General features: G+C 36.4%; 1 protein-coding gene across 1 annotated transcript; it reads right to left on the bottom strand.

Moving 5' to 3' along the window:
• TRPV3 (transient receptor potential cation channel subfamily V member 3) lies at window positions 1–22,907 on the bottom strand. The gene is made up of 19 exons (XM_034752523.1): window positions 22,819–22,907; window positions 22,081–22,203; window positions 18,288–18,392; window positions 16,458–16,530; window positions 14,058–14,071; window positions 13,415–13,569; window positions 12,538–12,714; window positions 12,180–12,320; window positions 10,762–11,042; window positions 9,176–9,352; window positions 8,137–8,295; window positions 7,550–7,651; window positions 6,779–6,852; window positions 5,676–5,841; window positions 4,725–4,791; window positions 4,011–4,282; window positions 2,228–2,340; window positions 1,459–1,529; window positions 1–339 (listed from the first exon to the last, which is right to left on the bottom strand). The coding sequence occupies exons 1-19, from the start codon at window positions 22,857–22,859 to the stop codon at window positions 245–247; spliced, it is 2,406 nt and encodes an 801-aa protein (XP_034608414.1). The 5' UTR covers window positions 22,860–22,907; the 3' UTR covers window positions 1–244.
• Window positions 22,908–27,630: the final 4,723 nt, after the last annotated feature.

Genomic DNA, 27,630 nt, shown 5'->3' with positions numbered 1-27,630 from the left:
TTTTGCAGATACAGGCTAACACGGCTGAAACCTTCCAGTTCTACGATTCTGAAACAGAGATAAATGCAATAGTCCCTTTTCCTTTGGCTTTTCTCTCTTGATATGTGGGTTGAAGTCATTGGATCATCAAAGAAAGTTTGTTCCCTGACTGTTTGCAACTGTCCAGTATATAAATGTAGGATTTCAGTATCCACTGTTCATTTTCTTAACCTTCTTAAACAAACAAATATCAAGTACCATGTAACTAAACAGTGGTTTCTAGCAAATAGTCCATTTCATCAAATGTATCCAGGGTGTTTTTGCTATTACTTCTTGACGTATCTTGAATTCTGTTGTAACCTACAAAATAACATAAAATAATCATATTTTTAAAACTTTGTATTTACATTATTTTTGCAATAATTTAATTTTGCATATATTCTTTTTACCTTTTAAAATGGAATATTTTATATGTTAAAAACACATGCATTTATTTAATCAATAAATTGTAGATTAGTACCATAACTTGTATGAAACTGTTTTATTCCTGTCCCTTTGGCTATTATTGAGAATTTTTCCCCACCGAGTAATTATATATATTTCTAACCTTCATGTACTCACATAGCAAAGACTGGGGCCAATTGGCTAGAAGGTTAGCCAATAGTACCGAATCTAGGAATTTCCATACTAAAATTTCCAGCTAATCTGGCATACTGCATTTGCTGTTGGTCTTTACCTGTTGCAAAATGTTCTAACCTCCTATGAAAATGTATTTAAAGTGGCTGCAGAGTACATAGCAGGTTATTTAAAATAGCCTGTTTTTTCCTTTGTAACATACACTTCTCCTGCTAATCAAATCTTTGCAAGACGCCTAGAGCAAGATTGTCAAAGGTATTTTAGACAATTAAATTAATTTCAACAGGAGTAAGGTACCTAACTTACTTATTAGGGTTTTTTTGTAAATCCTACTAGGTACCTATCTACATTTTTAGGCACCTGAATACCTTTGAATACCTACATATTTATGACCTTAATCCTGCAACTTGTTGTGAACAGGTGGATCCCTGAACCCACATGGAGCCTGCACAAAACAAATTGCAGGATCGGGGTCTAAATTTCCATTTATAAAGCTGAATTGGGAGCATATTAAGTTTCCTACTTAATAGCTTTTAAGTCAACTTAAATTTGAAAGAAGGCAGGCTTTCCATAAATCTGTGAGGAACAGGGAACCAGGCTTGGTGGAACTTTTTATTTTCCTTTGAAATTCACCTGCCCAAAATATTGATGTCAATACAACTTGTTTACTAAATTCATGTTTATTTATCTGGTATATATTTCTCATCTTAATATTGTTAGAATTTAGATTTTAGCAACATTCAAGTTTAAAGATGTCAAATATATATTTAACCCCTAAAAAGAACAAAAAAAGCTTTAATACACTAGTATATTAATCTAAAGATATTTTTAAGTTCACAGTACCTGTTGGCCCTGGATCTTCATTAATAAATGAAACATGTGTTTTCCATTCAGTCCATTTCACTTCATTAATCCTGTTTATATTGAATATAAATTGTGTTATTAGCATGAATTATCTCCAGTTTCATAGCTACACTTCCTCTTTTGTTTCTTAATTATTTCTTGGAATTGTCATGGTACATCATCAACACACATTTTACCAGTATGGAAAGTATCTATGTATTTTGCAGCATTAGGCATTGTATTTAGCTGAGACTGTTTGCTCATTGAGCTACTTCATATTTTCATTCATTGCAAGCATACATTTGGAACATTTCAGATGTGAATATGTGTAATAAAATATTCTGGTACTATTTTGCAGTATGTTAATCATGTTAAAGAATCATCCATTGTAAATATAATTAGTTTTAAATGAACATTTATAAGAGATTACAACAAATTAACATTCACAGCAAATAGAGATTTAGTAAGCATGTATTAAAATCAAGTATGTACATGAGGAAATTCCCCTTTTTGCCTACAAAAAGATGAATATTGTATTTTTAAAACTATATATCTCTTACTAGCAACTGTTCACTGTAGAATATCCCAAACTGGATTTTTGCACACAGTTACCAATTTTGATTCTGCTTACAAAAATCCCCACAAAAGAAGCAGAAATATGATTTTATAGATTTAAATGAAAAATATTTTACAGTGGCTGTTATGAACAAACAACCCTGATGGTGCATTCGGAGCAGACTCATCAAACAGTGCTTGAGTGTAGTATTACCTTAAACATACTCTAGTGTCATTTTCAGCCACTTTACACAGTTCTCCCAACTGGAATTTTTTCTTCAGATATTTTGGTAACATTTTTTCAAATTCCAAAATGGTCCTGGCTCTCTGGTAATAATAAATAGTTAGTAATAGTATAGGAATGTTCTTAACCACATTCAAAATTAATATTTTCTGCTTCATATTACATATTTCACGTTTTAAAATTATTTTAATTTTCAGAGTATGTTCCATTATTATATATTGTGCATCCACCAACAAATTTTATAGTGAACACTGACACCAACAGTAGTAAATATCATTTAATACAGAGTACAAATGGTGTTCACGTACCATTGGTAGGTACAAGCAGGAAGTCTAGAATTTCCCCAGTTACCCTCAGCTCAGGGAGCTACACCAAAATGGGAGTCAGAAACCCCTGGTCTGGAACCTGTGCTAGATTTTAAAATCCTCATGCAACTATCTGGCACAGCAGCGCCTCCCTATCAGGGAGTGATGTAGGTAGGATCCAGACAGTCTACATAGGGCACTGAAGAACATGCACACCCCCATCCCTGCAGTATGAATTTTGCAAATCTTAGGTTGGTTCTATCTCCAGGACCAGAAAGAGAGGAAGCAACTTACTACTAGACCCTTTCAACCCTCCCAACAGTGGGACTGGGGGAGAAACAACTCAAGTCCTGTCTTTCTCCCTTTCGGTAACTTGGGACTCTGAAAATTATATGGGTGGCTCTGAATTAGAGTTTAAGCTAATGTAGTATATATGAAATCAAAGTAAATCTATATATTTTGTAGGTCCTAAAATAAAGGTGAGAGGAGACATTACTGGTCTACCAATGTGAGAGTCTCTCATTACTCTCTCAGCCTAACATGGCTGGCACATCAAGAGTGAAAATCATGAGTTGAATGAGAGTGTATGGCATTAAAATCTGAACCATAAAAATATTATTAAACTTTTGTTTATAGATGCTTATGCCAAATTACAAGATCAAATACTTCACACAGTTACACTAGTGTAAATGTTGAGTTCTTTAATGATTTTTGTCCAACTTGTCCATATAGTATCTATCACTGTGGTTTCTAAGGCCTGGTCTACACTGCGGGGGGGGGGGGGGGGGGTGGGGGCGGGGATCGATCTAAGATACGCAACTTCAGCTACGAGAATAGGGTAGCTGAAGTCGACGTATCTTAGATCGACTTACCTCCCATCCTCACAGTGTGGGATCGATGGCCGCGGCTCTCCCGTCGACTCAGCTGCCGCCTCTCGCCCTGGTGGAGTTCCAGAGTCGACGGGGAGTGTGTTCGGGGATCGATCGCTACCCGCTGATCCGGGGGGTAGTGTGGACGTACCCTAAGTGATGTGACTTTAGTGGTGGTACTCCAAGTTTACACTGGTATAGCTCAGAAGTGAATTTGGCTTAGAGCATCTATAAGTAAGAACAAAACTGTGGCTGGTGAGGTTCCTGTCAAATATCTTAAATATCATCATCATGATCTGATATTTTCTGATTTCAGAGTGAGACTTTGTAAAAGTGTCTGGGTCTTGACCAAGCCAAAGAGTATTAAGGTCTATGGCAGGGGTAGTCAATAGGTGGACCAGAGCTTCAGACACTTTTGAATGGATCAGAAAATATTTTTTTATTATTATTATCATAATTATTATGATTGTATTATTTTCTTTGGAGCCTGGACCTTGACTATACCTTGACAGAAAAACTTGAACCTTGACAAAAAATAGTTGATTACCCCTGGTCTATGGTTTAATATTGCAAACAAACCTGGAGTCTCCAAATGTGTTCACTCTCTTTAGAAATATTTTCCACTGTTTCTCCCATTAATGCAATCAGCATGTTCAGAAGGAGAACAAAAGTCAACAATACGTAAGTTATGAGAAGAAGAAGAAACAGCACAGGATATTTAGAATTCTGTTGGATCTCCAGATCTCCCAGTCCTATGGTAAGTTTAAAAAGCTCCATCAGAACGGCACCCAAACTGCTGTGTGAATGACATTTACTGTCATTGGGGCACGTCTCAATCAATGCAGCAAGAGCTAAATAAGAAGCAAATGAAAAATCCATTTTAGTTATAATATTTTACATTTATATAACATCTTTTATACCAAAGAATAATAAAGTGCAGTATAAACTACAGAGAGACACAAATGCAGCAGCTGTCCGGCAACACGCAGCAACAGAAAATGACAGTTTCACAAAGGAAGTTAAGAATACCATATACAGTTGAAACTCATGGGCAGTTTAGCTAGACAAAATGTAATTATATTTATAGGTATTTAGCCAGAACACTAGATTTAAACACTCTTACAAAAATTGTTATGGATTTTTTAATAACCACAACTAGCACTTGACATCAGCTTGAAAGAAGTAATGTTCTGACCATCACAATGTTGTTCTTATTCATAATAGTGCTAAAAACTTTTACTCACACAAAATATCAATGCTTTTCTCCAGTAATAGTCAATAAATTATACTTACCTACGCCAAATCCCAGCAAAAACACGATGTATACAACTAAAAATTTTATCACATCCTGTAAGATCACCTAAAAGTTAAAATGTTTATGATTAATACAATTTCAGTAAGTTCTCTTTACAGTTGCATGTTTTGCAGTGATGAAGACGTGATACAATCGATACGAGAGTGGTTAAATCTACTTATATTTTTAAAAGTGATCACATTAGCAAGTGGGACATTTTGAAAAGTTAGTTGGCCTGATTCTCCATGATTTGTCCTGTTGTCTTATGCATTAAGGTGTGTTAAACACATTAATCAAGGGGTGAATGTAACTCTATGAAAAGTGTAAGCATTACACCAGGGGTAGGTAACCTATGGCACGTGTGCCGAAGGTGGCACGCGAGCTGATTTTCAGTGGCACTCACACTGCCCGGGTCCTGGCCACCGGTCTGGGAGGCTCTGCATTTTAATTTAATTTTAAATGAAGCTTCTTAAACATTTTAAAAACCTTATTTACTTTACATACAACAATAGTTTAGCTATATATTATAGACTTATAGAAAGAGACCTTCTAAAAATGTTAAAATGTATTACTGGGACGTGAAACCTTAAATCAGAGTGAATAAATGAAGACTCGGCACACCACTTATGAAAGGTTGCCGACCCCTGCATTACACTGTCTGATTCAATTAAATATCATAACTCCATTAGCTGAAAAATACCATACAATTTAGAGATTTAAAAATAAATGTTGCATAATTTGAACAAATTAGCTAGTTACCACTATTAATTTTTTTAAATTACATAGTACATTCTAATGAAATAAAACATATCTTAAAGAGAAGAAACTGGAAATTTCAGTGTAGATTACTTATAATATAAGCAACATCTAAATTGCAGAATGTACATGAATTAGATAATGCAACTAGAGTAAATAGATAATATAACAAGAGTTAAAAATTATATACATGCCTTTTGGATCATGACACTATAAATTCCCATGGATTGGAAACCCCTGGTAAAGTATAGCATATTTGCCCATCCTAGTGCCATAGCCAAGACAAGACACACCAGGTGTTCTTTGTAGGAAAACAAGTACAAGAAGACAGAGAAGATCACAAGCACTGCTTGTATAAAACTGTTGGAAAAAAAAACAAATATTGTAAATACTCTTTTACACAGCACAGAAATGTACAAAATATAGTGGAATGCATGCATGCATCCAACAAAGTGGGCATTCACCCACGAAAGCTTATGCTCCAATACATCTGTTAGTCTTAAAGGTGCCAAAGGACTCTCTGTTGCTTTTTACAGATCCAGACTAACACGGCTACTCCTCTGATACTTGACTTCCTTATTTTAAGTTTCACTTCCAATTTCACTTTCCACCCTGTGTCCAAACTGTGCTTGTTGCAGCTAGGGAAAACTATAAAGGTAGCTCTATATCACTTTTTATTTTCCTCAGTCTTGGGGCCAGGCTAGCCCCCAGCGTAATTTAGAGCAACTTTAGGACTGTTCTAAATTACGCCTTGTGCCATGTCCCCCAAATGATCATTCCAGAGTCAGGGATCACAGAAACGCAGCATCACTTTGACTATACCCTCTTTCCCCAGTCTTATCTCCTATGCCAGGAACAGGAGGGGGCAGTATAGGGCCAGCTATGCTGGCTCTAAGCCACTTTGGGATTCCTGTACACTGGGGGCATCCCTAACAGCTGGTTATGCCATTTTTTGGTTAACAGAGCAACACAGAAGATGGAATGGGTAATCAAAATCTGGCTAACTGGCTTGTTTATTTATAAACAAAATACAATTCTCTATTTTGCAGTGCTTACAAAGATAAAAATAGTTTGTATGTACCAATCCACAATAGTGTTACTGGTCAGTGAATGCCAGAGATATACCTGGTGTCTTACAGTAAAACTGCATATAAAATTATGTTCTTACCTCTGACAACTGACAGTCTAAAATAACAAGTGAATAACAGTTAAAAGAATTCATTTTCTGTGAACCACGGAAATGTAACTGACAGAGCGCATGTTAGTTCAGAAACAACAATTTATATGCCAGACTTACAATGCAAAGTGGAACCATGCATCTGACAGAATTGACTGAAGATCTGAGGGTCTTAGTAGAAAGATGGCTACACTCTGTGTAGACAGATATATATAAACAGATTAAAAATAGTAAAAATTAAAAGGTGAATAAAAATTCAAAACCAATTAGTCTACTAAAAACAGCTACAGCATCTAGAATTTCATTCTTTCTATATTGTTTGTGCCTCAAAAATGCTTTTTCGGATTTTTTTTAATGTGTCCTGATTTTCTGCTGTACTTAAAATAGTTTAACGGTTAACTTTACTAACAGATGTTACTAATAAATAACTTTAAATGTCTTACTGGGAAGTAAGTCAGATGTGCTTGTCCTTTCTGATATAGATCCTTATTCAAGAATGTACTTAACACAGTACTTTAAGTACATGAGCAATCCTATTTACTTCATGACTTTAAAGTACATTGCTTAAGTATGTTGCTGAGTAAGAATTTAGTATGATCACCATATTTCAAATCCCATTTTGTTCCCAGTCTTTCAAAAAGGAAGGCCTCACATCAATTTCATATAATATCTTACAGTTATATTAGTATATATTTGGACCATCAAGAATGATTAACACATTTATGCACGATTAGCAATTAGCCTAGTAATTGTACAATGCGAGACATTATGAAACATATAAGTTATAAAACATATAACTTATAAAATGATCAAAATTGTCACAGTCTTTCCAAATCCACAAAAGATCTTTATGCATACAATTATTTTATATTAATTCTGAAAGTGTCTCACCTCTTTTATGGCTAAAAATATTGCCGCTATCATAATAAGCACTTGTACCAGCAACTGCAACCATCCCATGTTACGTGTCAAAGCTAATGGATAGGGCGCAGCCTGGAAAAGAGGGTTAGAAAAGAATAGTGAGAGTTTAATGCTAGTTATCTGAAGGCACAATAAAGTAAAAGGTCCCAGACAAAGGACCCAGTCCTTATAGCCCTCTATGTGCAGAAATTCCATTGAATTAAATTAAGTGCTCTCCATTGAGGACTTGCAGGATCAACCTCAAAATGAAGTGAGATTATTTAAAATATATACTTATTCTTTCTCAATCATTAAAAATATAACTTTTAAAACCACAGCCAGGTCCACACACTGTTATGCATCTCCTTATTGTTCTGCTCCCTCTTCAAGAGATAAACTCATGGAGGGAAATTCTGGCCCTACTGAAGTCAATAGTAAAACTCTCATTCACTTAAATGGAGCAATGATTTCATCCTAGAATCTCCAGTTCTATTTTTGATTCACCAAACATGTTAAATCTGAGTTAGGGAATGTTACTGCATTTTGAACACAAAATTCTATGAGATTGCTGCACATACCTCATCTCTTCGGGGTCTATAGTAGGAAACCAATGTTAATATTATGTTGTAGATGAAATAAAAACAACATGACATAAAGAACATGTGCCTTGCAAACTTTTTCCATTTCATTCGCAGTAGTGAATGCAGGGGCTCCAAAGTCAACATTTCATGACGGTTCTGTAGAAAAAAACAAAGAGAAAGCCAAATTTGTGACTTGTGAGAAAACTGGAGGTAGGACAAATAAAAAAATATCAACTACATATTTTAAACATTTCATTTTATGGTCTCTTCTTGTCAGTCTAGAAATACCACTTTGCTCAGGGACCCGTGCAACAGCGCCTCAGCTGGTGTCAATGGGTATAGTTCTACTGAATCCAGTGGAGCTACACCAGTTCACACCATGAAGATCTGCCCGAGATAATTATCTGCCAAATTTTATCTTGTTCTGTGGAAAATGTGATTGTGTTAAAATCCAAGTGTTAACTTCTGTACCAGTCTCCTAACAAAGTATGTTTATTTTTTAGGAATTGCCACGTCAATAATTTGAATTTTAGCAACATGCCAAATTCTGCTTTTAAATAGTGAAAATTTCTTAATTATGCACTGCTTCAATGCATAAAACACCTATGTGTATAGTAAACTGACAGTTTACTGTTTATTATAGTATCCTTGCCTCCCAATAATATTTTCTTTTAAATAAAGGATATATATGATATAAATTGGTTATCTTAGAGATAAAATGCGGTGTGTTGAACCATTAGTCTAAGACCATTTTAGATGTCCCAAGAAGAAAACTTAAACTACTATACAACACACTAATGCCCCAAATTCAGGCCAAACTATTTCCCCAGTCCTTCTTTGGGATCTGGACCCAGGTGCATTCCTAATGGGACATTGCATGAGCACAAGGGTTCATGCTAGTGGCTTCTGCTGAAAGACCGAGACCTAAAAGTTATATTTTTATTTGTTTTTCAAGTTCTTCAGATAATTTATAGCTTAAAAAAATAAGTGAATGTATTGCTGGAAAATATATTGACTTTAATGACAGGCAACTTACACCAATATTTGTGTTATAAACAATAATCTCCAGTAATGAGTTGTCTGCAGTCGTATCTAGTTCTGTCAGGTCATAAAGGGAAGACTGAACAGGACCATAAGCCCAATCTGTGAATTTTCTGGAAAGGCTTCTGTTTGGCTTGTCTTTTATTTCTCTACTGAGAATGTATTTCAGAATCTAAAACATTAATAGAATCACATGTAAGTAAATTAAGTCTTCTAAATGGAAGAAAGAGTGTGTGCACAGTTACCAGAAATGTACTTTTTTACTAAGACATTTGCCAAAATGGCACAATTAAATGTATTTTGTAATTCAATTAACCTTTGGGTAATTGAGGGGAGGCATTTCAGATGACCCATCCCTGGGAAATAAACGGGGCCGCCCAGAGGGGGAGGCAAGTGGGGCAATTTGCCCCAGGCCCCGGGCCCCTTAGGGGCCCGCACAAGAATATAGTATTCTATAGTATTGCAACTTTTTTTTATGGAAGGGGCCCCCAAATTGCTTTGCCCCAGGCCCTCTGAATCCTCTGGGCGGCCCTGGAAATAAATACAGTTTTCTTTAATTGCCTTGAATTTTCTATTAGATCTGCAGTTTTTTCTAATGAAAGCATTCCACTGCATACTTTGGTATAACTTTTCTTTAACTGGTGACTTTCTAATTTATCCCTTGTTAATCATTAACCAGGTACTCCAAGCTTTTGCTTTCAGAGATCCAAATTCTACTTTTTGTTATAAGTCAGACTAATTCCATTTTTCCTTAGAGTTACACCTGTGTAAGAGAGAATATCATGTAATTCAAAAATATTAATGTGTGCTATCAACAGCCCTTGATAGTATTAAAACCAAAAGAATTTTTAAAAATTACTGTTCACCATTTATGCTATGTTATTTGTTTAATTTTTTTATTTCAGCTTAGACCATGCAAACAGACTGTTTAGTTTCAGGTTATCATGTGCTAGTGCAGAACTCCAGTGCTTGAGTTGCAAATACTGCAGGGAAAAGTTTAAATTCAAACAAAACTGATTTTTAGTTTATATATCATTAAAGTATTTCTATTAATGGAAGTGTCATGATATTATAAGGTATGCTATGCCTTCCACTCTTTCACAGTCTCTAGGAGTGTACCCTTCTTAGTGATAGTCTCTGGGTCTCCATTCCACATTGCTCAAGGGGGAATCCCACAATTCTGCTACTCTAAGATTGGGTCCATGGCTTCAACACCTGTTTCTCACCATGTATGCTTCAGTAGGTCCAAATGAGCTTGTACTCCTGTTGGATAATTATCCTCTTAGGAAGATACGCAATTATCAAGGGTGTGTAATATTGAATTTTTAAATAGTATTTATATTTTGTAGTAATGGCATTGAGGAAAACCTGTGAGAATCTGTCAGGCTGAAACAACAGAAATAATGGAGCAGTGGTTTACAGTAAATAATCTTACTCAACCAACTACCACTAATTTACAGTACAAGATAACCACTATGGTGGAGTGCAAATTTGTGCACCTATGGTTTAAGTACATGTAGGCAACCTAGACTCTGTCTCTCTATTTCATTTCTTTTGTAGGCTATTACAATAGAGCCTTACCTCTAATTTTCCACTTTTTGCAGCTAGTTGCAATGGAGTTAAACCATCTTTATTCTTCATTGTCTCTAAAGTTCTGCTCTTACTTTTCAATAGAATCATATCATACATTCTGATTACAAAGTCATTTTGTGTTTTAAAATCCTCTGCTACAGTGACTAATGCATGCAGTATATTGTTTCCTCGGGAATCTTGTGAGGTAATATCAGTCCTCCTATTGTCCATCAGCAGTTGAACTATATCTGGTTGATTAGTACATGCAGCTAATGCCAGTGGAGTTTCACCTAAGAAAATACAATGCACAATAACTATTCATTTTCAAATATTATGAGTATCAGAAATGTATTCGAATGATTATTTTGACATTTTGATGAGATTTAAAACAGGTTTACAAATTAAGGATAAGGCTGATTACATTACATTGTTTTAGAAACAAACTTAATTTACATGAAATTGTTATTTGAGGAAAAGCTACAATTACACAATAATACACTTTATTGACAATTTCAGTCTTTACAAACAATTACCTTTCAACTATTTCTGAATATTTGTAATTTACTGTACTGTGGAAAATTGCTTTCTATTTACTATGTTGCAATTTGTAATACAATTGCTACTGCATGTTACATTTCCCAATATTTGATATGTTATTTCAGCACTTACACTAAATGCCCAATTAAACAAGATAAATATACACACTTTCTTGTCTTTATGTGATATGTATAGATTTATGGAGAAGAATATTTTAGCCTGCACTCTGTTTAGCCACTAGCTATACTTTGTGTAAGTAATTCATCAAATTCTCTCTTCTCTCATGCAAGTATTCATTCAGGAAGTATGAAGAGTAATTAGTTCTTTAGTATTCTGAATTGCAGTTTTGCTGGAACTCAGGTGTCCCTGTGAGTTTGGATTGTTGGTTTGTTTGTTTTTCAGTTAGATGGGGTTTCTTAGTTAGTGTGGCAATTGAAATGGGAAAGAACTCCCATTGACTTCAGTGGGCTTTTTTTGGTCTAGTTTTGTATGTACAATAGATGTAGTTTGGGTTATTACCGACCTATCTGCTTATGTTGTGTGCATCACTGTGGAATCTGAGCATCTTATGAGTAATAATGTCAATCTTGCTTTTTTTTCCTTCTGAACCTGTAGAAGAAATAACTTGATTAATTGGTAATTTGTTTTGTTTGTGTGTGGGTGAAAGAAACTGGGTGTTTTGGGTACAAGAAACTTATTGAGGTAGAGCAAAGGTTATGAAATGAGTTTTACATTTAGTTCTGAAAATGATAAAGCCCATGGCCATTTTTATATCTTGTGCGAGTTTGAAAGACCTATCTTCTGCACTCCTGAACCACCCCTATTGCCTGATCGTTTCATTGTTCTAGCATCCCAACCCAATTTTTCCATGGAGATCACATTTCACTTACCAAAATAAAATCCCTCATGCTTGTGTTTGGGGTTAAAGAACACACCCTGTGAATGGGCATTGACATCTGCTCCTTTTTCTATGAGGGTCTGAGCAATATCGTATTGTCTTCTTTCAATAGCAATATTTAGAGCTGTCTGGCCTGCAACAACATAGACACGAATCTTTAGAGTATAAAGTCCAGTTTTTGTATCTTGTACAGTGCTGAGCTCAGTGATGATGCATAACAAATAGCAATAATAATTAATAGTAATAAACAATAATTTTAATTGTCTTTAGAATGTTTCAATATAAAATATATGTTGTGGCATTAAAATACATGCAAAAATACACTCTAAATGGCTACTGAATGGAAATACCTTTGTATGCTTCTTCTGTGTACTTTGCGTTGATAAGCCTTTCCAAAAAATTATTTTCTTCTCCAAAGGAGAGCAGTATTTTCACTATTTCATTTGTGTTCTGGTTGATGTTCAAAAGGGCTTTCATCAGACAGGTTTTACCAGTATCTGAATCTGTTAATTTTTTCATCAGATAATCTACAAAAGTGAATTTTATGATTGAATTACAGGTGGTTTTATTATATCTTAAGGGGAATAGGAAGAATTCCAACCTCATGTTATTGGGAAACATATGCATATAGACTATTCCCCAAACTACTCTACATCTATTCACGCTATTAATTTAACTTTATATTCCATACATACTTAGTGAAAGGACATATGTATTCATGAACAAATATCCCACTAGATGGATATATACATTATTGGCATACTACAATTCTGCCAAAACATAACAAACCCTGAAGTCCTTAGTCCTTATTCAGTCAGAACTCTTACTGGCTGAGCTGGGTTGACAATGCAGAAGTTCCTAACTCCCAGCTCTGTGTTCATTCCTCAAGATCACATGCATCTCAGTTCAGCAAGAAGGGGGGAAAGAAGCTGGCTATATTCAATTAGCTTCTTTTGCAGCATTCAGTCATATCCACCCTGAAAAGGTACAAATATTCATGCTGGTGTGCTGTGCCCTCAGAAATCACCTTCAAGGTTGCTTCAATTGTTTGCCAGTAGGTGGCTTATCGGGGGCCTGACCTGACTACTATATTAATGCTAACCATGATATTCACCAAACACCAGCTTGGGATGCAGAGCTTAGTTGCTCATGTATAAAACCATTACTCAATTATCTACCACATATATTGTACAAAATGAGGGACTGTGGATACTCTATACAGCTTACCTTGCACAGTCATGTTTCTACATGCATTTGACCTTTCCTTCACTTCCATAAGCAGACATTGTAATTCTTCTATATTCCCCTCAGATACTGCCCTAAACATATACTTCTTCAGCTTTTTTCGGGCATTGTTCTGGTGATCTCCTTGCAACATGTTTGTACTGAATTAACAAAAACAAACAACCAAAACATCATAATTCTTGGTTAAATTTAGCTAATATCAATGTGTTTAATTTCATTTCCATCATTTCTTTTTTATTTAGAAAAATAAATGTAATTACGTACCACAGGTTAACAAGTCATCATTACAAAAGAATGTTTGTGTGTTCCTCCAAAAATAGTTACAAATAATTTATTTGGTGAGAAATGGCTAATAAAGCAAATTTTAACTTAATGAAGGATATGCTTAATCTTTTACAAGTGATTTTTTTTTTGTTATTCTCGTGTAATGAGAATAAAATTCAGCCCTTTGCACTCAAAGCTGAAGTAATTTGGCTTTCTGGGGAGCACTCAGAAGGGACAAAGAGTGGAATTCAAATCCTACAACAAAGGGGAGACTACAGGGCAGGGGTGCACTCTTTTCTACAACTGTTGTTCCAGCCGAGAAGGTAGAATATAGGGGCTGTTGCCTCTTTGCTACCCCTATGCAGGGGTATTGGGCTACTGGATCCATGTAAGTGCAGATCCAATAGCCTCTTCCCTTCTCCAACAACCACCACAGTAATAAGTGAATTCGGAGTCCTCTCTACACCACAACTCCACTTGCACTCATCTTCACTGCACACAAAGTACCTGCTCTGCTGTTGAGATGGTGGAAGGAAATTTCATCAGTTTTCAGAATATTTGCTGAACATTTTATTACAAAACTGATATGGTTTGATGATATTCTATATCAATGAGAAAAGACATTTCTGCTAGCATTGTGACTCTATTCATGCTAATTTCATCTGTGTTCAGTTCTACCATCCTGAATGAGCATATCTCAGACCATGAACTGTTTCCACCAGTATGCACTCCAATGTGGCTGAGATCTGGATGAATCACTTGGTGGGTCCTTCTATTTTGCAGATTATGACAAATTTCTGTCACAGAATATTGGATTTATCTGAACACTGTTCCAAGATTGTCCAAGCAATCTCCAAGAATATAGTACCAAATTCAGTATATAAAATCCCTGAAGTCCTGCTTTTACTGATTAATCTTGTACCTAGTAATTAAAGTGAGAGGAAACTCATAGGATTTCTTTCAATATCTAGTGCACAAAGTCTATTTTAAAATAATAATAACTTACATTTATATAGTGTCTTTCATCCCGAAGGATCCCAAAGCTCTTTACAAACTATATGTACAGGAATCACTTCACCCACCACTGAAATGCAGCTGCCTGTGGGGTGGAACGTGGCAGCTGTTTAACAGCGCGCAACAATACTATACAACAGTTTAGGACAGGAAGTAGTAAGGAATGCCATATCCATTTGCAAGTGCAGTGGGAATTTAAGTAAGCAGAATACATTAGTTAACCAAATTAGAATTTGGCCAACTCTGTGGCTAATACACCTCTACCTCAATATAACGCTACCCAATATTACACAAATTCAGCTATAACGCAGTAAAGCAGTGCTCCGGGGGGGGCGGGGCTGCGCACTCCGGTGGATCAAAGCAAGTTCAATATAACGCGGTTTCACCTATAACGCGATAAGATGTTTTGGCTCCCAAGGACAGCATTATAGCGAGGTAGAGGTGTATTTATATTCTGCAAAAAGCAACATGGGAACTTTAGTGACCAAAGTTAGGGTTTCAGGTTTAGACAGCACATCCAACAGCACAAAGGTTCCTAACACCACTCTGGAGGATAAGTGCCACTTACTGAATCACCAACATGCTCTTCTTTCAGCACTCTGGGGTATTCTTGGAGGTTTCCTGTTCCACTGCTAACTAAGCCTATCCCTACCAAATGAGGTTTTCCAAAATCAGCTCAGAATTTATACGTAGTTATTCTTTAGATGTTAAATAATATTATGTTGTGGTTGTTCCATCCTCCCATCCATCTCTCTCTCTCTCTCCCCCTCGGTCTCTTAGGATGGCTGAACTGAAGGGCAAATGCCACTCACCTGCATCAACTGGGTGGGGGAAATTGATGGGGCTGATGATGAAAGGGGGACAGTCCCAGTAGCAAGGAAGGGAGGCACTTGCCAAGGGACAATAGGTAGCGCCTCTCATGGGAGTGTCTGGCACCCATTGGCCAGCTGGGGGAGAGGGGTGCTGATTGGACAGCATTCCCCAGCTCCCAGGAGTTAGCCCAGTGCAAGGGCCATGTGAAGCCTCTTTCAGCTCCATTCCAGTACCCCACCCTACCCACCTGAACTAGGACTGGGAATCCAGCCTGACAGATGCTATGGGGCTAGCCAATCACCTGTTTAGGGGGTCAGGAAGGAATTTTTTCTCCCATTGGCCAACTGGGACCAATTAAATGACTGATATAGGAGAGTAAGGGTATGGGCGGGTAGTATCCCTCCCTTGTGTTAAAAGTTTAATATAAGTTGTGGCCTGCTGCTTAAATCCATGTCTGTGTCTATCCTTATTTTGCTGCTTGTGTCCACATCAATAGCTTCCACCCAAATTAATAGTTTTCTATGTAGATGACATCTTAAAGTAGTTTGCTTTTAAGAAAAGGACTCTAAAATGAAAAGCGTTCAGTTACCAACAAATAGTAGTGGTATTTGAGCACTGGACTTGCTCATTGCTCAGTGTGTATGGCATTTAGGTGCAGCATTTTCTTCAGTGAACTAGGAATCAGCAATTTTATAGGCTCTGGCTTTCTCTGATCTCAGATATTTAATATGAGGATGCATGATATACACTTTCTAAAGAATTTATTTATTGGTGATAAAGCTCAAAAGTATAAATCAATATCCCCTGAAGTCTTATGGGCTCATTTTTAAACCACGACAAGGAAAAATCAGTAAATCCACTCTGTCATACACTTAATCCATAGAAAACGCACTACAGAAATACATTATGTCTCCACTTACCAATAACTGTCTACGTTTGTGGCATACTCAGTAATATCATCTTGAAGAGATTGTGGGGAATCCATATCTTCCCCATTTCCAGATGCACTGTAGAAAATACAGAAAAGGTTGAGTGCTTAAGTAGGAGGACATCTTGGCAAATTGCACTAAGACTCATTCGATAATGGGAGGCAATATCAACAAAAGAGCTGAAATTAATTTAATTTGACAATGTGTTTTTTAATACCATCATTTAACTCACGGTGTGTTTTAAAATATAGGCCACAAATGAAAAGACATTCAGGATTTTATCATGTTAACGAGTTTCATATTTGAAACCCTTCTTTGTGTTTTTCCATGTTATTTCACTCAGGCTTCTACTATTGTATTTTTCATTTTCACACTGTTTTTAATCACATCACTCTTGATGCTACATTGTAAAGTTTAGACTCTTCTTTTTTCCAATGTGTTCATTATTAATTTGACATCTTCCACAAGACAAATATTGAAATGGCTACTGTGAGGAGAGTGCACGCGCACACACACACACGAACTGAAATACATAAAGATTTACTATGCAGTATTCTGTGGCGGTCGTTCATTCAGTCCTTACTGCTGACTTTGATGGAAGATTTGCCTATAAGCAGTTCAAGACCAGGGGCTAAATATGTGTTTGCACAATAAAACAATGGCTGCAATGGAGTTTATATTTAGTAAATACTGTACATCCTTTCCAGATTTTCTCAGTGTTGGGTCTGACTTAAATGACCACTGGCAATTACTTTTTCATAGGCTGGGTTTCTTTTTAACTTGCTTTTGTAACAAATTGAATGCTGATGGAACATCCCAACCTAAAAACTCAGAAGACTGAAATCTGCTATTTATCTACAAAATGGATACATAGACAATAGTGTGAGGCTTCCCACACTACTGTACAAATGTTCCTCTGACCTAACCTAGAGGGACCACCCTTAAAATAAAGATGGTGTTTCGGATTCTATTCCAATTCAGTCTAATCTCTCTGCTGAAAAAAACAAGGAATATAATTATGATGATTTTTTATTTATTTATTTATTTTGTTGGTGATTTGGGCTCCAGTCCTCTGGGAACTAAAACGAGCTCGTCAACTAATTCCATATAAACAACCAAATAGTCATTGGAAAAAAAAAACAATTGGTCTTTATTAACCTGGCTTTGATTTGATTTATATTTTGTCATCCAGCCTCCCTTTTCATAATTTTAAATTGTCCCATTAACATCTAATACAAATAACCACTGAAAATCTTGAAAATAGTCTTTTCTGCACTCATTTTTCTTATATATGTGTCATAAATGGCTTTTTTTCAATTTCCTGGGCACAAACAGTCATGTCTCTCTTTTGTTTGAAACATTTTTGGCTATCACCAATACAGATGATGGCAGAAACGATCTAATGGGGATTTTTGTTTACTTGTGCTCCCTCTGCTGGTTCTGCAGCAAGTCTCAGGTTACCATAGGTCTGACACAACCACGTAAACAGTGGGGTTTTTCCCCTCTTAATTAGAAAAAAGGTGCTAAAAAGAAAAAAATCATTCAGACTTCAGGGGACTATATCAATTTTAAGTCTGGTCAAAGTTTGGGCCTAAACTATTTAGCTGTGGCCCTTTTAAAATCAATGACAGAAGTGTGAAAATTCAGGATTAAGGCAGTCACTGCAAGGAAAATGCTGGCCCACTGAAGTCAATGGGAATTTTGCCCTTGAGGCAACCAAAATGAGAGGCCACTTTTGACATTTTAGCCTTGTCATCTATGCAGAACTTTCGAGCAGTTGTATGTTTGCACATATTTGCAATGTGGTTAATGAATATACCATATATTATACATACCATGGGCGAATATTTGAATCCATGGGTTTTGAAAATACAGGAGGAGATGTCTGTCTTGGAGATGAATTACTTTCAAAGCCTTCAATTTCAAAGAAAAACTGTGAACTGTTGAATACATTGTGTTGAAAGTTTATTAGTGGAAAAGCAAGTCAAAATGTAACATAAACATAACACAAACAAACTGTGCACATGCCCAGCTAGGACCAGCTTTAGGTACAGGTGATATGCTGTGTGGCATCACATCTGATGAGGTGCTGAAATAGTGTTTACCCTTTTTTGGTAATGGAAGATCCCTACCCCCACATGTTGCCAACCAAATCCTTTGTGTTGGCAGACAAGGCAAAAGATTCTGAGATGTCTTTGGGAGACAGGGCACCAAATCCAGACATTATCAGTGGCACCACTGCAACCTAGAGACAACTTTGTATCTGGGTTTCGTGAACTCCACAAAATGTTACTGTAACTCCAAAGAATACACACACATAAAATGCACACACATGCACACTCTAATCTGTTCACTGCAGCCTTTGCATTGTCGCCATCATCATTCCATCCAAGAAGAACTAGGTAGGAATCTCGCCTCAACCCACTGACACTGATGAACACTTAATGAACCAGAAAGGTTGAGAGATCACATATTAAATAACACAAGGCCTTTCGACCATCTAGGACTGAAATGTGCTACCTCAGAGTATGAGCTTTAACTATGTTTAGCTAGTGCATTGCGGTTTATAGACAGAGGAGTGGAAAAGATAAATGAAATGTTGAACAACATAGCATAAGGGTTCATGAGGAACTCTGATGACCAGATTTTTAAAACCATGGAGAGTTGGTAGGGAGAAGCAAATGGTTGGTGTTGCTAAGTGCCATTCAAACAGCTGTCACATTTTACCTATGATGGCTGAATTTAATTGGTGGGCGAAATGACTTCTATATGGGTTATAGTTTGTAAATTGTTTTTCTACATTTCTAAAATGCTTTGAGAAAAATATTCTGGTTCACATAATACGTGACATACTCAGTAGGGTACTAATTATTTCTCCTTTTTTTTACTTCCCCTCGCAAAATATTCAGATGCAGTTGAAGCAAGCACCCTAGTGTCAATTTACAGAATGCTGCTACTTAGCAACCAGTGGATGTATGTCAAAAATAGTGTGATGTAATATCATCCCTGCTTAACATAGTTTCCATCTTTGGAGGAGGAAAGTGTTAATACACTGCATGTGGTATTTTAAACTTAAATGACCTTTTAACATTTTGTATGTGCATGCGAGCGTATTCCCACAACACAAAGATTAAAATACCCATTATATTTAACAGGAATGTGAATCTGAAGTTATATTGAAGGTAAGTGTTGTTCATAGCACAGGAGTACCTAGACGGAAACAGGGCCCTATTTTGCCATTACTTACACAATGGATCAGATTCTCAGCTGGTGTAAATCACATAACTCCATTGAAATCTGACCTTGGCACAGCGACTGACAAAGGGTGGAAGAAAGGTGGCTTTATGCCACTCTTCTGCGCCTCCTGTCCTGGGATGTCTTGGGACTGCCCTGACTGGCAACCAACTGTGTATGGCCTCAATGAACCTTGAGGGCAGAAAGGAATGTCCAACTCACATGGCACTCTGGCGCTGTCCATGACACAGCCCCTGCATTGGGTGGGAGGACTGGGAGCTCCTTCAGGGCTGACTATGTTAGCTATGTTAGCTCAACACCAGGAGAAAACTGCCCTGTGTTAGGGGAATTCCCCAGGGCAGGATCTGCTGTCTTCACAGCTCCTTTACGTCAATATACCTGGCACAAATGAGCCACAAGGCTGTAATGAATTAGGTCACACGTATCTTGGAGGTTGGTATAACGTGCAGGCCTGAAGCCTTTTCTCTGTTCTATGGGGGAAATGGCATCTCTGGGACATACCATGAGTAAAAAAATGAGTAACTGCCAACAAATACCTATGTGCTCACATGTTCAAACCACACCACAGGAAACATTAGCCATGAAAGCAACCTAGTCATACTCAAACATCATTGCAGCACTCCTCCCAGTCCACATGTAGATCTTTCTGTATTTAATGATGTGCCTCATTGAGTCAAAGAAGGTAGAAATAAATTGTACTTTTTACAATATATGTTGCCAAAATAAAGCATAAGAGAATGAGACATGTTGCTTAGGTGAGAGTGAAATCACCTCTGAGCTTGCCAGTGATGGTATACTCAAGGACTGAAATGTTTAAAAGCATTAGACATATACCAGTACAGAAACATATAATTAAACGGAGTATGTTAATGTTTGTAATTAAAACTCATGTGATCTTTTTTCTTATATAGCAGGAATGTTTGGTGCCACACCCTAGCTCTAACGTAAGATGGGAGAGCCTGCCCATCCTAAGGTTATTAACTACAGATGCCAAAAGCCTGAATCTGGTAAATGAACTTAAGTAACTTATGATTAATGGCCACACATATTTGCTGTAACTTGCCAGTCTTCTGCAAATTTGCTTCTATTTGAAACATTAGGTGTATATATTGTGACCAATTCAGACATCCTTCCTGTTGCCCACATTGCACTACAAACACTTTGATTCAAATTTAGGTTTATGTAGGACTACCCTTGTACTTTGGAAGGCCAATGATGCCAGACGAAGGGGAGGTGGAAAAAGAAAATCAACTGGTGTTATTTCCCCATTTGGATTTAATGACAGAGGGAGAAGTCAGGCCAACCCATGAGTTTTCAGATTGTGACAGCTGCTTGCATCACTTCTGCGTAAGGTGATCACTCAGATGATTAACAAAATTATCATGGATGCTAAAGCAATATTAAATTCTCTTGGGGCCTAAGGCCTTTCTGATTGGGCTATATTTTATGTTGTACAGTCAACAAAATAAAAGGAAACAGTTGTAGGGTCAAAGTATACAAGCCAAATTCATCCCTATCTTGCAGTAACTTCAGTGACTTTGGTGGCATTACATCAAGGATGAATACAACCACTTGTATTGTATTTCTCCATTCATAATAGACAAAATATTTAATCAGAATATTAATTAACTGGTATAAAATATGCATAAAAATAAACATGGGTGATATGGGTTAAGTGTGAAAAATAGAGTGAATTTAACATTTTACTGAAAATCTCCATGTATGAAGGTTTTTCTGGGTATTTCTCACACCATATGCTACATCCCTTACCACTCCCTGTCTCCTTCCGCTTTTGACTTCATTCCTTCTTGTATCAATCCGTATGTCCCTATACTTGAGAGAACCTCTCATTTCTTTTCTCCCAACACTGCTCTCTTCTTTAAATGCTTCCTTAAAACCCAGCTTTTCCCTAAATGATCTCATTAGAAACGATCTCTAAACCTTCCCATATTTGAACTGTTGATCTTTGTGAGGCCCCGATCCTGCAAGCTCATACATGTGGGCTGACCCCAGTGCCTGCAGAGAGTGGGCCTCATTGACATGAGGCATGAGCTTCCCAGATAGGGAGCCTGAGACTATAAGCTCTTCAGAGCAAGCACTATGTCTTTGTCCACATTTCCTAAAGCACTGTATACATTTATAGAGCTATATAAATGCTTATTGTTATTAATATCATAAGTACATCAGTTCCTTTTTCAACATACACTACGTTCATCACAACTCTCTCATTCATACATTAAATGTGTGCTGTTAACAATTATTTCAATCTTAGTATCTGTTGTATAAAGATAATAAAAGGATTTACAAATAGCACCAATCTGCCATTTCTAATAAATTGTCTAAGGCTGCTCTTGTGAAGGTATTGTGTTCTACCTTTTCCTTGTGGGAGTGTTTTCAGATGGCTTTTTCTCCTGGTGGTTTGTAATGGGAGGACCTGATGTATTTGTTCTCTTGCCCATGAGTGGAATATTCTCTTTTTTATCTTTAATCATGTTTCTGTAATAGATAGATTCATAGTTATTTAATTTCATTTGAACACATCACATGATCAGATTGTGTGCATAAGGAGTAGAAATAGTCAAACACAAATCTTAATATTTGTCAAGGTTCTTCCTTTGCAAAAGATGTACTATTTAATATATTGGGGATTGAGATTTCAAATTTGGGGTATCTTTGATTAAAATAGGTTTCAACATGAGCAGCATCAAGGATGACATGACACCACAAGTCCAGGAAAAGTTCAGATTCAGGTATATTCTCAGTTCCTAATTGAAGGGATCCCATCCATTTATATGGCAATAGATATTATTTCAAGTATCAGAAGGAACAGAGTAACTTTTATAAGCAATACTGAGGGGTTTGCAGCCTGCTATTGATGTAATAGTCTATTTATACTTTAACCTGGATAACTTTAGAAAACAAATATGTTCCAGTAGTCAAGCAATATTAAATCCGTTAGGTCCAAATATAAGAAGGTTGGTGCCAGACACTAAAGGTGCTGAAGTTAGATGAAAGCAGAAATTCTGCAATGTGTTGGATCAGCAGAAGCAAGGTCTGAGTAGACAATACTAACACCAAGGGCAGAGCTCAATGAAAAATTAAGCCTTTTACCTGGACTTCCAGGGACTCCTGAGTTCTGGTGCCACTCCCATAAAACTAGTACAGAGAGAAGAAGAAGAAGAAAAGTTATGACCCTGTAATAGATGAATAATGGTCATCACCACATGAAGCATAAGGACTTTGGTGCTGGCATCTGCCCATCAACATTCAGAACATTAATTTCATAATAAGTAATTACTATTTGTCGTCATTGTAATATTCTAGGTTACCACTTACAATCACTAAGGATAATTTCAAATGAAGAAGTTAATTGTAGCATCTTTTAGGATATACTTTTATTATCAATAGAAATAGAAAGTTAAATGATGTGACAGAGTCGTTTCTCCAGGAAAATGGTGAAAGCACCCTCGGTACTCAAGAAGAATATACTGTAGGGGAAATTGACTGGCAGAAGATGGACAAGATGAGCTACAAATAATAGTTATTTTTCATCTCAGATTTCCATGGTTCTGGTGAACCTAAAGAAGATCTCTTCTACCCAACTTTTGGCCTCAACTCTCCCTGACTAGATAGGAGTACAGGTGGATTTTACATTCTTGGGAGTGCATTCCTTCAGTGTTGTGATTCCTGTAATATGGGAATAACAAAATGAGATTGTAGAGAATGCATGAAAACAAAAGATGGCTGGAGTGATAAACAAGGTGAACATGTGGCATGCATGAATAGATGGGTGAAGAATCAATGTGGTAAATATGCATTTGTGTGTGGAAATATTATCATTCAGCATGTATAGGGAATAGATAAGTTGCAAATGCTAACACTTGTGAATTAACTCTTTTTGCTGTTTCTTTTGTCTTTAGTTGGAGTGTAAAAGAACTCAGAAATGCTCAGTAGTCTGGGTTTAAAACACTCAAACAGAAATAAAATATTATTGTATATTCTGTTTTTGATATATATGTTTACAGGAAGACTATGTAGTCAAACAAATGCAACTAAAAAAACAACAACACTTGGATAAGTATCATAAATACAAATCATACCTGCATAGAAATCATTCATAAATAGAAATAGCAGCATTACTCACTCAATATTTCTGTTATATAAACATACTATCCTCTACGGTACTAAAGGTGCGTAGGAATAGAAGTTAGAGCTCAGAGAACTTAGATGAGAGGGAAAATAGGCCATTGTCCATCACCTTGCAAATTTAGTACATACAGTAGTCCTCAGATACATGATTTATCAGTTATTAAACTGATACATTTGATCTTAACCCAGCCAAAAACAAATGATTACTGTTCTTGTCTAGTTCATAAATAATATTGTTATGTATCTATTCTGTAGTGCCATAAGAATACAGAGTGAATTATGAATTTATGAATGCATAAAATACATGATCTCTATCCTGAGGAGGAGACAAATATGATACATGGAATAAATAAATCAAACACAAGTTAGTGAAAGGATAGATATGGAGATTAGCATTAGAAAGTTTCATAAAATAAATGGGTTTTAAGGAAGAACTTGAAGTAAAAAGAAGAGAGCTGCTAGTAGACAAAGAAGTGGGAGAGTGTTCCAAGCATAGAGACCAGCATGAAAGGTGATGTTAAATTGAGAGTGGAAGAAGCACACAAAGAGAGCAGTTATGGAAGCAAGACTAAGAGTAGGAGGAAATAAGAGTATAGGCAAAGCTCTGTAGAGCTGGTTGGGACATTTTTGACAGACTTTTTTTCAATCATACTATGTTGTTTTAACAAAGCCAAAATGTTTCACAGAGATGTATTGGTTCTGATAAAGTTTTAGATGGGAAGGTTTCCGAGGTCCAGGGAAGACTCTCAGATCACTTCAAGAAGGAGATAGAAACAAAAGAAACAAAATCAAAAAGCTTAGGTTTTCAATCCAAAAACAGATTGTTTCAACGCAATGCTGTTTCACAAAAATGTTTGAAAGGTTTTGGTTTTGTTCCAGTGAGGAATGAAACAGAGGGGGAAGAGAGGGTGAATGATGTTGTCAGAATGTCCATTTACCAATGGACTTCTGTATAGATTGGAGTGATGAGAGGCAAGATGCAAGGAGGTAGTTACAGTTGGTGAGGTGAAAAACGACCAAGGCATGGACCTACAGAGGAAAGGACAAATTTTAACTGCTTAACCGTGTAGACAAGCCCTTAAAAGTGACAGGTTTTAGCAAGAGCCAAAATACCAGGGGGTGGAGCAGATTAAAGTGGGGACTCAAATTGAGGTTGTATATCTGGGTGATGGCGAGGATAATGAAGCTGTCAGTGATGCTAAAAGAAAGGAGACAGAAGGAAGAATCTGGGAGGAAAGATGAGACAAAGTTTCTAGATAGCTCAGCTGTGAATTTTCAAAGCTATTTAGGGGCTTTGGATGGTCAATCTCATCCATAGGGCCACGTTTTTAAATGAGGGATCTAATTTTCCACCAGTGATTGAATGTAGGCAAGGCACAAATGGTAGAATGGAAATATCTAACTACTGTGCCTGAGAGGTAGATAGTTGAAGATTTAAAGTTTAATCGTTAGTGCCCAACTGTAATTGCACCAATTGAAAATAAGCACAAAAATTAGAGGCCAGGTTGGGGCCTTTGAAAATATGCCCCATAGAATTCAACTTTCACTGAAGACAGTGGAAGTTTAATGTGTGCATCATTAATTTTGGGATGCCAGTGTGTCCTTAATTTCTCCCTCTCTGTGTTATTGGTCTAATGACTGAATGCTAATCTGTTCACCATTCAATATCCTTTCTTTGCACTACTATTTTCTGTAGTTTATACTATACTCTCTCCAGTACTTTACATAATTTTGATCTGTAAAATGATTTATGATACAGTTTGTATGATGCACGCTATACAAACTAAAGTCGGGTTGCTTTATTGTCATAAACTAACAGGGGATGTTCTCCAGATTCTCTGTGCATTTCTATTTTTCACTCCGACCACCTAGTCTATCATTATTTATCACTCTTCTTTCATGACCTATTTGCAGAATTGAATGTGACAATAAAAATATCCTGCTGGTTCTTAGCATTAAGAAATAATTTGAAGTGGACAGTGAGTATACTTAGAGCATAGTAGATATCTCTTGTACTTTAGATCTGAGGTAAGGGCATAATTTACTATACCAAGACCTGATTATGCCATCCTTACAGTGAGTAGTACCTTATCCTGCAAGCAGTCACGTTGAGTAACCTTATGTATATATCAATTACAGTGTAACAGCAATCCTCTTGGTTAAGAAATATAGAAAAAACAAATAAAAAACAAACAAATAGTGAAGTGGGGCAGAGAGGAATGGTAGACTCATCTTCTTCTTTCTTAGAGTCTCGGAAAAACACACTACTTGCAATGATTTCTATTAATTCTTGTTATTTTTTTTTATTATTTCTGCCATAAAGCTGTTATTTTTGTTCTTCAGTTATTGTTATTATTTGTGTTACCATAGTACCTAAAAAAAACAAATCAGGGATCAGTGCTAGGTGTTGCACAACAATATTCACACTCCCTTTAATAAGTTGGAACTCTCTAATATGTGATTGACTGGCATAAACTGTAAACATGTACAAAACAACCCTCACTGGGGAAAGAATCTGGTCCTGTTTTTCCTCTTTCCTTAACATTTTCACACTGTCTTTGGAGTGGGTATTTTGAAGTTTTGTGGTTGGGGGCTGACACACCAAACTATAACCCAATTTTTCCCTATTGGAAAATTAGTCTTCCCATTAAAAGCTATTTTTACAAAAATGGCAGAATCCTCTGGGGAAAAATAATTTCTTCCTTACAAAACACAGGATTTATCAATCAGAGTTTTTTTTAATAGATCTTAGCATTATAGAAGCACTAAGGATCTGATCTGACTACCATTCTGCTTCTGGAAGTGAGCGTAACATCTGAGTGCTTCAGAAAAAGATGGAAATATTTAAAAAAAATTAGTTTGGTCCAGGGGACATTTTTGGTGTTTTTTCCCCAAAAGAATTGTGAAGAGCCGTGTTCACTAGATTACAAATTACAAAATGTCACCATGGATCAGATAAGTATACTAAAAGCACTTTATCTGTTTTCACCTCTACACACTTAGGGAGTTAATATTTGTCATGTCACACAGCCCTGGGTTAATAAATCACACACAAAAATTACTCCATTTAAAAATCAGGAACCCTTTTACCCTTTGCCTTTTCAAGAATGGAAGAGTCACATAAAGCCCTCATTCTCCATACGAGCATCATACTGCAATCTGTATCCAGATGACTTACCCTGGTTAGGAAGCTCCCATTCATGTATAGAAAAGGTGGCTTATAGTTGTAAGAAATAACTCAAAAGTGGTTGCCGCCAATGCTGCTATTGTATCCAAAAAGATGAAACAGCACAATAAACAAAAAATGTCTCTTGAAGCTTAAAACCATCCTAAAAATGCGAGGCACCCTTCCTGTGTCATCTGGTTTGTTTGGGTGCAGTTTCCATGTATAAGTATAGTACTTAAAACTGCAACACCACAGGGTTACGCCTGAAATTGGGTAGGAGACAGACAAACTTGCTAGACAACAATTTCTTTGCTGTACAGCTGACAAAATGGGAAGATAAAACACTGCCAATAATTATATATTAAAAAGAGTTGTTAATTAATCTGAGTCATTTAATGATGATGTAATGACACTGTACAATATGTAAAAGGATACACATCTGAAACCCATAGCTTTTTTAGTTTCCATATTCTGTATTATGGAGAATTTGGTTAAAACATATCCACTGATATTGTAAATCATGTTTCTTTACGTCATGCCTTATTTGTTGTATATTATGTAACTATGTTACCTATTCAAAAAGCACAAAACAAAAGTGAAAAGATAAA

Source organism: Trachemys scripta, chromosome 18 (assembly GCF_013100865.1).
Source record: "Trachemys scripta elegans isolate TJP31775 chromosome 18, CAS_Tse_1.0, whole genome shotgun sequence".
In the NCBI taxonomy this organism is placed as follows: Eukaryota; Metazoa; Chordata; order Testudines; family Emydidae; genus Trachemys; species Trachemys scripta.
The sequence above is the reverse complement of the archived record's forward strand: the minus strand, read 5'-3'. Positions and strand labels throughout refer to the sequence as shown.